This window comes from Megalobrama amblycephala, linkage group LG10, assembly GCF_018812025.1.
Source record: "Megalobrama amblycephala isolate DHTTF-2021 linkage group LG10, ASM1881202v1, whole genome shotgun sequence".
Classification (NCBI taxonomy): Eukaryota; Metazoa; Chordata; class Actinopteri; order Cypriniformes; family Xenocyprididae; genus Megalobrama; species Megalobrama amblycephala.
Window position 1 is genome coordinate 8,705,387 of NC_063053.1, and position 17,343 is coordinate 8,722,729.

Consider the following 17,343-nt stretch of genomic DNA (forward strand, 5'->3'; position numbering starts at 1 on the left):
CGTGTTCTGTTCTGTGATGCTGTCTTGAAATACTGCTGTTTATGTAGGCAGTAGATGGTGAGGCAACTCACTAGGATTCTGAACAGACCTTTTGTCTGCCTTGTGCGTGCTGTTGTTGTCTTTTTGGCCAGAGGAGTGTTTTTCAGGAGGGGGGAGGAAAGAAAAGCTGTGACCTCAGGTTAGTGTGTGAGTGTTCTGTGATTGGAACACATTACAATGTCTTGGGAGAAGTTTTCTGAATCAGTGTGGGTTATATAGAGCTGTTTGAGATGCTTTTAGACAGCATGTCCAAGACTGTTGCTTCTTGTGTACGCCTGGATCCTGATCTAATATGGCACCGGCAGCCACGCTGCCTCCTTCAGCAGAAAAGAAATGATGACTTGGTAAATGGATCTCTGACTCGGCTGCTAAACTCTCAGCGTAGTGTGGACAATGGGGGAGGGGTGATGTGGGCCAATTATTTTAAAGAGCACACATGTTTAAATGAATCATCTTGGCATTTGCTGAAATGCTGACAAGACTCCCTGATCAAATGTCTCAGTTGGTGTTTGGGTGTGAGATGGAATCCAGGGAACAAAAGCAGGCCAATTTCATCAAGTCGTGCCGTTGTGAATTCAAACAGCTTTACAAATGTATGTGCACACTCAAGCAGTCAAGCACTATGGTTTTATGATGGATTGGAAGCATTTTTGCTCAACGCACAAGATTACAGCCGCCTAGTGATTTCACGGCACGCCGTAATACCGCAACTCAACTCGGCTCGGCTCCGTTGCGCTTGCCAGGTAGTCTGCAATTTGATTTCATCTCGGAATTGTTGCGATAGATAAAATCACTGTAATACTCTGTTTGTGTTTCCTGTCTTGTGGGGGTGGATCACAGAGAGACTTAAGTGCACAGAACGCAGTTTCAACCAAGGGGGACAACCTGTAGGCAAAAACCTACACCCGGGCCCCGGATACCTTAGCTACAGCACCTCTGAGGCTTTTGCCTCAAATGACTGAGGTACAAAGACTCCATCGCAGATGCAGTCTATGAAGCAGATGCTCTGACCCCATGAGATTTGCACTCTTCAAAAGTAAGACTTCAAAGCGTCGTGCGGTGACACCGTAGGATGGGTGCCGGCTGTGACAGCTAGTTCTAACTTGGCTTCTGATGAGGATAATAATCACATACACAAACTTAGCGTTTGACGAGTGAACATCAAGGAGGTCCATTAGCATTTCTCAACAACTGACATTGGACCCCCCTGGAAGTACATGATTTAAAAAAAAGGAAAAAAAACTGGCCATAGGGCCAACCACCTAGAGCTCGAATAGCCATGATTGATCACTCTGGAGCCAAAATTACATTATGGGAATTTTAATGAGCTGAGGGATCCACAAGAACACCAGGGTCGTGTGCCATTTAAAATTCCACAATATGGATTCAATTTCAATTGATGTAGAAAACAGGATGCAGAATTGCAGTTTGTATGTCAGAAAGAAGAATACAAATTAATTTATACAACTATGTTTTGACTAGAAAATAAAAGATTGTTAAGACCAGCTTTGAATGATGGCTTGTCAAAGCCTTTAGTTTTGAAAAAAACAATTTTGAAGGTTTGCCAACAAAAGGAGATGGATGGATGTTCAAAAGTTTGGGGTCAGCAAGATTGATCAAAATTGACAGTTAAAACATTTATAATGTCAGAAAAGGTTTCTGTTTCAAATAAATGCTGTTTTTTTTTTGTTTGTTTGTTTTTTTACTTTCTGTTAATCAGAGAATCCTGAAAAATATTATCACGGTTTCCACAAAAAAAAAAAAAAAAAAATTAAGCCACTGTTTTTAACATTGAAAATGCACCAAATCAGCATAGAATGATTTCTTAAGGATCATGTGACTTTGAAGACCTGATAAATTGGAGAAAATGTAGCTTTGCCATCACAGGAATACATTTTACTGTTTTTACTGTACTTTTGATCAAATAAATGCAGCTTCAACATAAGAGACCACACATTTTTGGTAGATAGATAAACAGACAGACACAGATGATTGATTGATTGATTGATTCTATCTCTATATCTATCTTGATGAATTCACACAGTCCTAAAACCTTCACTAACATCTATCCTAAACTGTGACGTCAAAGGCAACAGATGGATATTTAACATTTAAATGGATATCCATTTAACACTTTTGAGAGCTCTCCAAAAAAGAATCGGGCTCTATAAAGTACTGAAATATTAGTGTTATATATATAAGTTTTTTTGCACAGCTACTTTCAAATGCCTTTAGCATGAATTAAAGGGTTAGATCACCCAAAAATGATAATTTTGTCATTAAGTACTAACCCTCATGCCGTTCCACACCAGTAAGACCTTCATTCATCTTCAGAACACAAATTAAGATATTTTTGGTAAAATCCAATGGCTCAGTGAGGAGTCCATTGCCAGCAATATAATTAACATTTCAGATTCCCAGAAAGCTGCTAAAGACATATTTAAAACAGTTCAATGGTTCAACCTTAATGTTATGAAGCGATGAGAATACTTTTTGTAAAACCCCCAAAATAACGACTTTATTCAACAATATCTAGTGATGGGCGGTTTCAAAACACTGCTTCATGAAACTTCGAAGCTTTACAAATCTATTTGATTTTTTGGTGCACAAAAAAGTATTCTAGTCACTTCATAACATTAAGGTTGAACCACTGTAGTCACATGAACTGTTTAAATATGTCTTTAGTAGCTTTCTGGGCATCTGAAAGTGTAGATAATAGATTTTACCAAAAATATCTTAATTTGTGTTTCTGAAGATGAACGGAGGTCTTACGGGTGTGGAACGACATGAGGGTGAGTAATAAATGACAGAAGTTTAACTTTTGGGTGAACTAACCCTTTAATGTATCTACAAGAAGGGGCTAAAGGAGCCATGCTAACCAGCTACAACTTGACCCCTTGATAAATACAGAAACTTTCCAACTTTCTTTGCAAGTGACTTGTCCAATAAATCAGAAGGAGAATGATTATTTAATTGGTACCATTAAGAGTCAATTACCATCTGATTGACTGTGCCTTTGTATGAAAGACGGGCCTTTTGAGAAAAATGTGGTGTTCTAAGGGATGAAATGATAATGGCTGAAGAAGAAATGGGGGCTGTCGTCTTCATTTTGGTTGGCAGACTTGACACTGAATGAGAAAGCAGTGAGGAGAATCGATTTCTAAATGGGTTGCAAGTATTTCTCTCATAATCATAATCTTGTGCTCGGTTCACGCTCACCACGCAATACACAGCAGGGGCTACAAAGCCTCCGCCTCCAACTGTTTTAGCTCAGGTCACAGAAACCACACAATTCAAAGGACGTAAATGCTTGTAATTTGTTCGGTCATTAGAACGCCTCATCATCGAGCTGATTCATCCGTGGCCGGCGTCAGCAGCTTGCAGAAAATGCAGTAAACACAGTGCAAGGCCATCGAAACTTCCAAGACCATGGAGCACATTTCATCCTGTTAGCCACAGTTTCATTAATTTTAAGTGGTTGTTAACACGTGAAAAGCACAAAGGGTTTATAAAGCAGTCATGAGGGCTGATGTCTCTATTTGTTGCTCATGAAGAGCAGAGGTAAGCACCTCTTTCTTAGCTGCTGAATGAAGTATTATGTTCCTGTGCAGCGCGCTGCCTGGGTCTGTTGTTGGAGGAGTATGCTGGGAGACACTTGAGGAAGTGCCATGGGGGGAGATGAAAGTGAACGCTATTGCTAATATCCACCCCAGGCAGTTGTTCATGAATATCAAAGAACATCTGCGAGGCAGCAGCAATGTTGGGACTCAAAAAGAAAGGGAAAAAAAATATTCGGATTCAGTCACAGCACTCTGCGTTCTTTTCACTCACTGAGGGACTGTCAGTAAATAAGAAACTTGGCATTGAGTGATTTTTTTTTTTGAGTGCTTTTTGCTGCTTTAAGATTCAGAGAGAAAGCTGCACCAATATCACAAACTCCCAAAGATTCAAGACTTTCTTTTAGGAAAGAGTAACTGCTATCATTACGAATAGTTGTGTCATAATTAACCCTTAGGCTGTGATGAATACCCTGTAACACGGTCAACAAAAATGACCAGCCTTTTAAAAATTGCTTGCAAATCGCTCGTTAACTTCAATGTCAGCTTGTTTTCTTTCAATTAGGACAGTTTTTATATTTATTTTTGAAAATGATTGATCGTAGGCCTCATTGATCTGAGCTTATGCAACTCAGTTTTTGACTGAAAAAGCAGCATTTGTTTATAATTTTGTCAATATTCAACAAAATATGGAAAGAATTTGCACTGTTTATCAAACTAGCATGCTTTAAAGGGTTAGTTCACCCAAAAATGAAAATTCTGTCATTAATTACTCGCCCTCATGTCGTTCCACACCCGTAAGACCTTCGTTCATCTTCAGAACACAAATTAAGATATTTTTGAGAAAATCCGATGGCTCAGTGAGGCCTCCATTGACAGCAGGTTAATTAACACTTTCAGATTCCTAAAAATCTACTAAAGACATATTTAAAACAGTTCATGTGACTACAGTGGTTCAACCTTAATGTTATAAAGTGACGAGAATACTTTTTGTGTGCCTAAATTTACAAATCTTTTGTTTTGAATCAGTGGCTCAGAGCGTGTATCAAACTGCTAAAGTCATGTGATTTCAGTAAATGAGGCTTCGTTATGTCATAAGTGTTTTGAAATTTCAATGGTTCACCACTGGGGGGCGTGACTTTGGCAGTTTGATACACGCTCCAAACCACTGATTTAAAACAAAAGATTCGTAAAGCTTCGAAGCTTAATGAAGCAGTTTTTTAAAATCGCCCATCACTAGATATTGTTGAATAAAGTCGTTATTTTGTTTTTTTGGCACACAAAACGTATTCTAGTCGCTTCATAACATTAAAGTTGAACCACTATAGTCACATGAACTGTTTTAAATATGTCTTTAGTAGCTTTCTGGGCATCTGAAATCTTGCTGGCAATGCAGGCCTCACTGAGCCAACAGATTTCATCAAAAATCTTTTAATTTGTGTTCTGAAGATGAACGAAGGTCTTACAGGTGTGGAACGACATGAGGGTGAGTAATTTTTGGTTGAACTAACCCTTTAATGTATCAGTGTTTTTAAACAAATATTTTAGTTGAAAAAGTGTATAAATCAGTCTCTTACTTCCATGCACTGGCTCTGACTCGAAATATATTTCATTTACTGAAATATCTCCCTCTGAACTGTGTAACTGCTTTCCTTCTGTCAAAGATTCATGGAACGAGTCGACAGTGAACTAGGATCGACACTGAACTAGTCATCATAGGTGCGTTCTACTTTATGTGCTCTGCGAAGTTGACTTCACAGGGTATTCCACCATCTTATGTGAGATTCCAATCTAAAGGAAGTGCACATGTTCAGTTTAAAGTGCACTGCAAATGGCTTAGGCAATAATGAAACATCAAGAAATTTATAAATTTTACCCACCAGTCATTGTGCATCACTACAGTTATGCCGCAGTTACAATGCATCTATCATGATTAAGTTTAAATACGATAAAAGTCACATCTAATAACAGTTTAGCACTTTCATGTTTAGCACTTTTTCATATATATATATATATATATATATATATATATATATATATATAAATATATATAGCATTTATTTACATAAGAATATTATGGCCAGGGTTATTATCAGTAACTAAAACTATAACTAAAGTGAAAGAAAACAGAAAAACAGAATCTAATTTAAAATATAAACAAAAACTATGATGGTATATATATCATAGTTTGATACTAAAATAACACTTGTTGGGTGTTTGCCGAATAACACTTGCCAAATAAACTAATTTTGTCAATTGAAGTGAACTTCGACAGATATCCCATGCTCCATGAATAGAAAGCTGTGAACACTGTCTAGGGACCATGTCATTTGGAACACAGCTCTTGTTCATAAATTCATTCAATGAACTGGGTTGTTCATTTGTCAGTGAGAAGGGCCATGTTCGTTTAGTTGCACATGTGAATCATTTCATTCACATCAAAGAAAGAACAGGGATTGATACTTTTGAAAGGTGAATGACCAATGACCATACACAATTATGTAAAATTATATTTTTTATTTAATGAACACCTACTGGTATAAAGATATAACCAGCAGAAAGAATCAGCAAACAATTCAGAGAATGAATCTGACCAAATCTTTTTAGGGAACAGACACAAAAGAGTGATTATTGTAGTGAATCAAAATCCCTACTAATAGCTTGCATGTGCTACAAACAGGAATAGATGCTTTTTATTTTCTCTGAAGACCTTTCTTTTTTGTCGACCTCCTCTCATGTGGGCCATTGCCTTGGCAACATGCAGGGAAACAAGCCCTCTTCTTGAAGGGCTCAGACACTGAGGTCGCTGCTAATCTGAGGAGGTTGCAATAAACATTTTGAGCATGAGCCGAAAGCCTTGAAAATCTGCAGTGCTGGGGGCGGAAAGGGATCACTTGCATTTTCAACCAAAAAAAAAAAAAAAATGGAAGGAGAAATATTCATGGGGGCTTAAAAAAGGCCCCGGAAATCACTTTCAGGCCTCAGCTCATCTTAAATACTTCTTTTTTTCTCCCTCTGGAGAAATATGTTCACACGGATTTGTTGCGCTGATGGTTTTATCCGTTTGTAATGGGGCTTGATTCTCTGTGATACTGAAGGAGAGAAGTAGAGGACAGTGATTTTATATGCACAGCACCTCCAGCTCTCTTTACATTCTTCTGAAAGACTATTTTTTCAGTCTTTTTATGCCCAGGAGATGCCAGAAAGTATAAGAACAGGATTTGAAAAGCAAACTGTACGGATAGGAGTATGTTTTTAACAGATGTCTGAAGTCAAAATGCCATGTTTTTTTATGTTAAATAGGGGTGGGCATATTTCGCAATATGAGAAATTTTATTTCACAATAACGATATATATCACAATATAGTTCATTTTGTTATTTTATTTATTTTTGTCATTAAATATGAGAACAAAGAAGCAAATTACAAACAGTAGGACAAATACAATATCACAAAGATACAAATGAAAAAATAGCTACAAGCAGCAATTAACGGGGTTCAAGCGACCTTTAAGTGCAATTTTAAGATATTACATTATATAGTAAGCCTGTAAACACCTAAATCAAAGAGTAAAAAGACTTTTTTCCCCCCAATTTCAGCTAATTTACCATAAAAAAAAAAACAAATAAAAAATTTGAAAACCGCACTGTGAATTCAGTCCAGACTAAAAAAGTCTGGCAATTTTTAAAAAAAAATTATGAATAAACTGCATGGTGCAAAAAGTGCAAGGTGCATGTGAATTAAAAGCTAGACAAGCTAAGGTAATTTACCATAGAATTGTGTTTTGAAACATTTTTAACAGTTATTGTGCCACCTATGGTATGATCTCCATAAAAGTTTGCATGCTTGTTTGCAGTCACGTCACATGTGCTCACCTAATTTCTTGAAGTTTTTGTTTAGGAATCATAGGCTTTTGTGTAGACTTGGCCACACCCATTTTTAAATTAGCCTGTTATAGCTATCCAAAGTGTAAAGTTCAACATTTTTGATAATTATTGACTTAGAGAGCTCAGAGAATTGTATTGCAATGGTTTTATTGAGGTTAAGTGAAAAAACCTTATTCGCAAAAGTTTATATATATATATATATATATATTTTTTTTTTTTTTCCTCAAATATTTAATAAACGATTTGATTGACAGCAGTGGTTGTTCAGAATTAGGAGATCTATCATTTGATATAAATATTGTGTATATGTGTGAAACCACGTTATTACAGAGCTGTAAAATGCAGTGGCTCCGCCCAGTGGCTGATTTCTTTCAAATTTCACACAGACCTCTAGGGCCATAAGTCAAACAGGCCCAGTGAGTTTTGTTCTGATCGGCCTCCATTAACATTGTCTAACAGGCGCTCAAACGTCATTGGCCGACAGCGGCTGTTTTCCGAAATACATGAATGTCCTCATAGGCTATCATGTCACATTAGACAAAGACACTGTATAGCAATTTTCAAGCCAATCGGACTGACTGTTGCATATCTATAGCCGTTTTTTGTTTTGTTTTTTCATTTTATAGTGCCACAAGTGGCCAGTCGCCATGTCCTTTTTCATGTGACCAAAGACTGAGCCTGTACATAGGTGTACCAAGTTTTATTGAAATTATATCATTTTGTTCAAAAGGTATAGCCATTTAAGTAAAAGTGGCCATGCCCACTTCAAATGTTTTGGCTTCCCGTGGCAAAGGTGAATGAAAATTTCAACCTTTTTTCAATAATTATTGACAATCAGACTCCAGAGAATCTTTCTGCACTGGTTTGGTTCCGATTGGGTGGGGAAAAAAACCTAGGACTAGGTCGCAAAAGTAGTTTTTTTCAAAAAATCCAAAATGTCTGAAAATTTTGTCGAATCCAAGACATGTTTTGTTTGTCTTGAGCCAAGGATTCTGATGATATAAGACACTTGAGTCTGCAACTAACGATTTAGGAGTTATAAGTGGTTTCGTACTTATGATTGCTGTAGCGCCACCGTCAGGCCGTTGGGGTGAGCCTTGGTGATGTTGTAGACAGGGTGGGTACTATATACCTCAAAGTTTCAAGTCTGCTCGATAACTTTCAAGGCAGAATACTGATCTTTGAATATCCTAACAATTACAATAGGATTTCAGTGCTACTCTCTTGAACCCCTAATAAACTTTACATTTTTCAGGCACAGTAGGTTTGTTTAACATGTAGTAAGAAATACTACAGAAATTAAATAATCATGTAAAAATAAACACTGCATTCACTGTGTGAATGAAATATAAATGGATTCTTATTAAAGCTACTAAAGTTATTCAGTCAAGAGCAGTGAGTGGTTTTCTCTTTGTCAATTTTTTGTTTGATTCACAGTAATGAGACGGATAGCAGCAGGTTTATTAGGCAGCTGTCACTTTAAGACCAAATGCACAGATCTTATTTACTGATACGTGTCCAATTTTTTCCCAGCTGTTTAGTTGTTAAAGTGTCAATAACTTTAAATAATAAATGATATAGCAAAATCTCTAGCAATAGACTTTATATCGTCACAACGAGCTGCCCAGCCCTAATGTTAAAGACATCTTTCTCATACATGAAAGCTCAACAAATACCCTGTGAGAAAGATTCCTGGTCTATGCGGAATAGCGTGTGACTTATTATGAGAGTGTTGAATTTGTTCATTAATGTTTCAGTGAAGTCCATCCACAGACACTTCCAAAATAAAATACACCCCTGCAAATCCACATAAACCGTCCATCCCATCCCAGTCATCATTTCCACAAAAGTAAGTACATTTAGTGGCATTTATAATGCATACATACTAAAGAACTGCATTAGAAGGCTTTCCTTTTACTTATTCTCAGAGCAGTGTGAGCTATGATCCCAGCTCTTTCAGAGAGCATCAGCTCTAATGAGCTTTAAAAGATCATGTCATTTTCAGGATCCAAGCTTTTCTTTCCTCCTCCTTTGCTTTTTATCTCAATTACCACTGTACCATGGGGAATGCAATTCATCTCTGAATGGACCAAAGTCTTTAATGGTGCTCTCTCTTGAATTTAGCCTCTACAGCAGCGCTTTGATAGGTGGCGAGGATAGGGGGCTGCTCAGCGTGATTAAACACTCCTCTCCGCTGCTAAAATGCAGCAAGCATACTTCTCCTCCGCCGTATTGTTTGCTTCTGCGTTCGCTGAACCCGTTTATCTTCCTCCCTATCCTCTTCTTCCTCTTTTTTCAACATTCTCTACCCCCTCTCTGTGTACCAATGATAACATATAATGTGACAATACATAGTCATGTTCTGTTATGTAACAGTTAAACATAAATGGCTGCAACGTTAACGGACATACAGTACAGAGCCATAGGGTGTTCTGAGATATAAAAGCAAACGATGAATCAGCTGTGCCAGCTGCTATTATTTCCACAGTCTTGATATTTGGAGATAGGAATCTGAAGTGTTTGCTCTGAAATTATTATAAATATGGCTTGGATGACGTCTTGACAGCACCAGCCAAATATTCAAGATGATTGATGTGCCTGTGTGTTTTTTATTTAGTCTTCCATCTTCTATGATAATGTCTTTTAGATGCTGAATACCAATTCATCCTTGTTCTGCGAATGTTAAAAAAGGGGGAATTGGAAGCTGTGCCTAGGTAGCATTTTTCTTTAATGGTATAATTTTTTTTTAAATGGATTATGTTGGCTTGAAAAGGGTTTATTTCTTAAAACATTTTTGAACCTGAAACTAAACATTTAACATTTAAATGTAATTCCTTCTACAGTTTTCAAGCTACATCCAACAAATTCTGTTCTGGTTTCCCATAGCTGATGAGTAACTTCCATTGAAAAATTCTGACTGTAAAAGTCATTTTATACAACATGTAAGTTCCCAGTTTATTTTCATTGTTTAGATTTGATTCATTATCGATTAATTGGGGCCAATTATCATGGCAAATTTCCTTAAGGAAAAAATATCTCTCAACTAATGCTGTAATGTAGGCTACTTACATTTACATTACACATAAGGAACTTTTTATTATGATGTTATAATAATAAATTTTTAATGACAATTATGTTTCTACTCCTTTTCTTTTTTAATTGCCTATACACATTTAAATGGTGGCTATCATTCAAAAACATGACAGATTTATTCAAATATTAAATATTGAAGAACAGTGAAAATGCAATTAATATGCAAAATAATGCATATATTTATCAAACTGCTCCTTTCTAGAGTTCATTTTTCTAGCTGATGAGTTTTTGGTCATTTAATGCTTTTCTGAGGTAAATGTTACATTATGTGACATTGTTTAGAAGCTGTTTTTGACTTCTTTCTACAGTTGAAAAATTGATTGAGATATTACATGTGACGATACAGATTTCGGTCAGTTGTACTGTATATTTCAGCATACCTTCTGATGTTCATTCATATTTATTTGTAGTTTATAAAGAGTGCCAAAATGGTATTTCTTTTTTGAATTTTGTAATAAAATTGACAAAATTTAAAAGCCAACACTTTGTTTCCTATCAGAAGTAACAAAGCACAAAGCTTATTGCGATTTATTGGATGGGATGTGCGCTATTCATTCATCAACTGAAAACGGCATATACTGAAAGGTCGATTCTTGGGATTTCCCAATCTATATTGGTTCTTCAAAATGAGGAAAAAATTAAGAAATCAATCTTTAACCTGGTCCTACTAAGGCCCAATCCCAATTCTACCCCTTACCCCTTCCCCTTTCCCCTTCCCCTTTGTTTCGTGCATTCACGTGAAGGGGTAGGGGTGTCCCAATTCTCATTTGGTTGGAGGGGAAGGGGTAGGGGGAAGGGCCAGGTAGCCCTTCAAACGAAGATTTTTCGGGACCACACTTCAGACGAAGGGGTATGATAAATTTCCAACATGGCCGACCGAGCGAGCAGAGAGACCCATAAATGTAAGTATTTTTTTACGGTAAACAGTATTTTAGTAATAAATAATCACTTGTTTTATGTTGCCTTTAATCTTGTGTTCATGTATACGGTTATGTTCTCCGAAAAAAGATTTGTTAAAATCGCTATGAAAAAAAGTTCGCTAATGTTTTTTACTTTATGATAGTTCCACAACATATTTTTTTATATTTTATTGAAACCCGCGTTGATTTGACAACATAAATTCAAATCCGGTGGCAGCTAACTTGTCTTTTTGCCTCATGCCTGATTAATGTATTGTTTTGTTGTGGTTACGTCCATAAATACATGTACGTTACATTATATAAACAAAAAGTGCATTCAATTTGCGTGCTTATTCATCAGTATTGTATGTTCTGTATCAACCAGGGACTCCTGAGGAAACACGCAGGCTCATATGTTTTCGTGCAGAAAACGAGCAGCGTTTCTTGAAATCGAAATACACAGCAAAACAACTTTGGGAGTGAGTCATCTGTTAAACATTTATGTTGCTTGTGCAGAGATCACTACAGCTATCGATGGCATCTTAGAAGTGTGTGATAAACATCGGCGCATCTATGACGTAGGAGCTAGCGACGACTTATGATGACGTGTAACGGTCTAGTAGTGGTGTCCCATTTCTTAGGGGAATATTTTCAGCCCTACCCCTTGACACTCTCTTTCAAGGGGCAAGGGGAAGGGGTAGGCATAGGGGTAAGGGTAAGGGGTATAAAATAGAATTGGGATTGGGCCTAAATTGGGGATTAGTGAATGAGTAGTAGTGAGTGTGTGACATATCCAATTTTACACGCCAATTTATTTAGTTTGTGTTCTGTTTTATGAAGAACACTTTCATTGAGAAATAAATTATTTTTTCATTACCTATCATTTACATTCAGCACAGAATGCAATATTTTCGCTGTATAAAATTAGACAGTAGACTGTTAAAATGCCACAGTAAAAACCTGTTAATTGGTTAACAGTAAGTTTTCTTAGTACATTAAGGTTTTATGTTGCATTTTATGCTATTAAATTAATGTTTAGTGGTTTTAGTGTTTTGTTTTGTGTTTTTGTGTATGACACTATGCACGTTTTGTATAGTACACTCTAAAAAATGCTGGGTTAAAAACAACCCAAGTTGGGTTAAAAATGGACAAACCTGGCAGTTGGGTTAAATGTTTGCCCAGCCTGCTGGTATAGTTTTATTTAACTCAACTATTGTTTAAAAATGACTTGCTTGCTTAATTTGAACCCAAAGTACGTTGGAAATTAACATTTATTAATGTATTTAATAAATTAACATTCATTAATAAGTTTAATGAATAATATTTAAACAATAAACATTTATTAAATTGCTATAAAAAAATGTATTTCACCTTTTGATTATTATTGTTGCCTCTAGTAATTATGTGTCTTATTTTTAATTTCCAACATATTTTTGGGTTCATTTTAAGCCAGCCATATAGTAATTTTTAAACAATAGTTGGGTTAAATAAAACTGCCCAGCATGTTGGGGAAACATTTAACTCAACCGCTGGGTTAAAACAACCCAGTCGCTGAGTTTGTCCATTTTCAACCTAACTTGGGTTGTTTTTAACCCAGCATTTTTTAGAGTGAGTGTAGAAAAAGCTAACTTTGATTCATCATGTGGCTCTCTTTATACCATATTCCCTGTGTTTTTTAATGGTTGTCAGCATATTATAAAGGTATATTATGAAAATATAGTATAATTGTATACTATATTAATAGTATAAATATAGTAAAATAGTATAATATAGTAAAATACATTTTATATTATAAAACAGATTTTAGTACTTCAGTAGGTTGGTATATTAGTTCATGAAATTTATATATTTTTTATGGTAAAGCTCTGGCAACCATATCTGCCTTTTTTTTTAACATTAAATGTCATGGATTTGTTTTTACAGTGTAGTATGTAGCTGAAGCAGTAGCACACAATGTTTCACACACCTTCTCATTTATATGGCAAATGAATGCAAAGCTTGCTGTCTATCGAGTACTGTGTAAAATGCCCTTAATTCCTGCTAGAGCTTTCAAGCTGTGTTCACCAAACTCAACACAAGACTTCAGGCTGTTCTGACTTAGTAGGCTTTATTTTGTTCCAAATTGATCAGACCTGATTGTCCTGTAGTGGAAAACCATCCATCCATTCAAACATTGAACTACTTTCAAAATTCAGGCAGGGTTTTGTCTAGACATTGTCCAGGTTTGCCATGATAAATTTTCTTTTTCCAGTTAACATATGCCTCAGAATGCGACAAGCCATAGTGTTTGTCTTGATGAGTCATTTTAGACCTGCGTGGTCCATTGCATGATGTGGCCAATCTATCTTCTACTGAGCGCTGGCCATAGTTGGATGTTTTTTTCCTCTTTTGTCCATGATGAACAGTTAACGCCAAACAGGAACGTGGAAGGAGCTGTTTATGTGTCATGTGCACGTGCACAACCCATTGTAACATGGCTCTGAATACTGTAGCAGGAAGTTTGCTTATAGCACCTATATTTAGACCCTGCCTGTTTTTATTTCTATTTGTCAGTGTTGGTTTCATCAGTTTCAACAGCTATTTCCAGACCAGTGTTACTATTTTCTCTAACACTTCCTCAAAAGCATTATAGCTGGATTCAGTTTTAAACTCATAGGTTTGTATAAATTTTTTACATTTTGAGAGAGCACTTGGATAAAAGTACTTAAAAATGCATGCAAGGGAAGAGCTTTATAGATTAGCACTAAAAGTTTGAATCTGCACTTGGGGCTTGATAAATGTTTATGGTGCGCCATAAGCTCAGCAATTACTGTACCTCCTCTCTGAAGTTATGATACAGTCATGTTTTATGGAAGGTCTGATATTGAATTGTGCTATCCAATGTGAACATCTTTAGAGGTACCTCTGTCATTTGAAACCTCTAACACCATTTTGAAGACTGATTGTCATCTGTGGGTTCAGTAAGGAATGCTTTCAAGATGAAGTGCCAAGACAAAATGCCCCTGCCTCGATGAAGCGAGTTGATTCTGAGCTCCAGACTGCAACTAAAATTGTCACAAATGTGACAAAAAAAAAAAAATTCTAGTTGCAATTGGGAGAGTGCAACAATGGGTAAAGCTTTGTGTGCATCGATATTCAGTTTTATCGGATACCGTCTTGTGCATGCTGGTGTTGAATGCCAATGAAAAAAGACTCTAATGAACTGGTTGTTTGAAGCGAGTTATTTAAAAAGATAAACAAACATGTTAGCAGTTTGAATCTGATTCAGTATTAGACTGAGCTGCAGTCCATGAACTGCAAGTCATTTTTCATGTCCAATTTAAAGTGAACCAAGAATCATTAACTGTAAGCTGTATCATTTTTCTGTAATGGTATTTCTTTTTTCTTTTTTAAATGAATCTGTGCACGCCAGTGTTAAAGGGTTAGTTCACACAAAAATGAAAATTATCCCGTGTTTACTCACCCTCAAGCCATCCTAGGTGTATATGTCTATCTTCTTTCAGACGAACACAATTGGAGTTATACAAAATAATGTCCTGGCTCTTCCAAGCTTTATAATGGTAGTGAATGGGGGGCGCAATTTTGACAGCCATCCATCCATTATAAAAATAATCCATACGGCTCCAGGGGGTTAATAAAGGGCTTCTGAAGTGAAGCGATGGGTTTTTATAAGAAAAATATCCATATTTAAAACTTTATAAACTAAAATAACTAGCTTCCGATGATCGTATGCATACTCATAAGAGTAACTTCTGACATGATGTATGACGCAGGAGTATCGTAAGCTTAGACGCCTCTCGCGGTCTGTGCAACAAACTCAAGCTACTCTTATATCGAAATCCTCCAACGTTTTCTCTTTAAAATTTCTTGTTTTAGACTTCTAATTCATGACTGGTGTTTTGTTTTGCTCTATCCTCTGCGCTTTCGCCATCGCGTCATGCTTCGGGTCAGAGGTCACTCTTCCGTCGCAAATCGCTTCAGAAGGCCTTTATTTACCCCCTGGGGCTGTATGGATTATATTTATGATGAATGGATGCATTTTTTGGGCTTCAAAATCACACATCCACATTCACTACCATTATAAAGGTTGGATATTTTAAATATAACTCCGATTGTGTTTGTCTAAAAGAAGAAGATAGTCATATACACCTAGGATGGCTTGAGGGTGATTATCATGAAAATGTGTAATTGAATCAAGTGTAAGTCAAACTTTGTTTGGGTGACATGTTCATATAATCAACAACATTTGACTTTAAAAAAAAAAAAAAAAAAGCAGTGATATTTGCACGGATATTATCGTGATCACTTGAGTTCTGTATAAAAAAGCTATAGCAATATGAACTGAAACACTTAATCTTTATTAAGCAATTTTGTAATTTGTCAACTCAAAAGTCATTTGGCTCATAAATATTTCACTCGTAAATATTTCATTTCTTTTTTTAGTCCGGTGCCCTGTACATGCAGGGCAAGAACTGACTTCTGTCGTAATGTTGTGTTTTGATTGACTGCTAACTTGAGAGCCTCATAAAACTTACATGAGGTCAGCTGACATAATTTCATCTTGATCCCTGACAGCGACTGCCACTCAAAGCCAGGAGTTGCAGTTCTGTTGGCAGGTTTCAACAGGCTTTCTCTCATTTTGATGCAGCCTCTCCCGTCTGTGCACAGGCCCGAACTGCTATGCGGACACGGCGGTGATCCCGGCCGGCCGAGAGGTTAAGATCGACGAATGCACCATCTGCTACTGCACGTACGAGGAGGGCACCTGGCGTATCGAGCGGCAGGCCACCTGCAGCAAGAACGAGTGCCAGCCGAGCTAAGGCGGCGACGAGGGGCTCGAGACCCTCAGCCTTCACCCGGACAGCTGTGGATCTGGAACACCCGTCCCAGCTGTGGTCTGTACGGGCTCAGCACGGCAGCCCTGAGCCTCACATGCAGCCAAGACACCGGCACCGCGTGGCGTAACATCAATCACGGTCATTTGTGACCGCTCATGACTATGAACTCAGAGTGTCCTGTAGCATGCAGCAGACAGGCCAATTAACCTGGGAACAAGGCCAAGGGCCAGAGTGCGAAATGCTACATTCCTCTCGCTACGACGGAGCCTCTGAGTTGGCATAGCGTCATGACAAGTGACAAGATTCATACGTTAGAGTTACATGTATAGTCTTAGGAGGCATGGAGTTGAATTCAACTATATTAATATTTCAAGTTTGTATTGAGATTTATAACCCATATAAAGGATATTTATTTATGTATGTGCTGGTTCAAACGATTATGATTGGATTCAAATATCTGATTTACAGTGAAATGATATTTTTTATAGCCACTGTATTTTGATATGCCGTAACATTTAATACCGGATCGTCTTATTAGAATGTATAACGCACCTACAGCTGTCAATGTGTCTGGAGGAACGTTTTGTCAAAGACTAGATAATGCCGCTGTCAGGATGCCGCTGACATAACATCTAACTCAACGTCAGGATAGTCAACAGAGCAGAATGGATTTGATGCCCATTTGAAGAAATCAAAAATGGAAAGAAAGCTGCTTGCAGATGTTTGCATTTATGTTAAGTCTCTATTGTGCTCTTATCTGAGATCCATTTTGCTAAGACGTGTTTCTATGTGTACGTGTTTTCATGTTCCAAATAAATCGTTACACTGTGCAAGCTTGTTTGTGGCTAGACGCTGATGCGAGGTCAAGTTAGGTTAGTTACCATTTTTAAACGCAGGGCCACGCTTGAAATGTCAAGTAAAAACATGAAAAATGGCACAGATTTCACAAGGAATATTGAACCAGGAGGAGTCTCCAAGTCGTGTGGTGATTCCAATAAAGACCTCCTGTATTAGCATTTTGCTTTCAAACC

The 17,343-nt window shown here is 37.1% G+C and overlaps 1 protein-coding gene across 1 annotated transcript in view; it reads left to right on the forward strand.

Annotated features, from left to right (window-relative positions):
- vwc2 (von Willebrand factor C domain containing 2) overlaps positions 1 to 17,142 on the forward strand; it is a 38,056-nt gene extending 20,914 nt beyond the window's left edge. Inside the window, exon 6 of the mRNA XM_048204342.1 lies at positions 16,143 to 17,142. Within this exon, the coding sequence (XP_048060299.1) occupies positions 16,143 to 16,294 (152 nt within the window). The 3' untranslated portion in view covers positions 16,295 to 17,142. The remainder of the gene's footprint in view (positions 1 to 16,142) is intronic.
- The last annotated feature ends 201 nt before the right edge of the window (positions 17,143 to 17,343 follow it).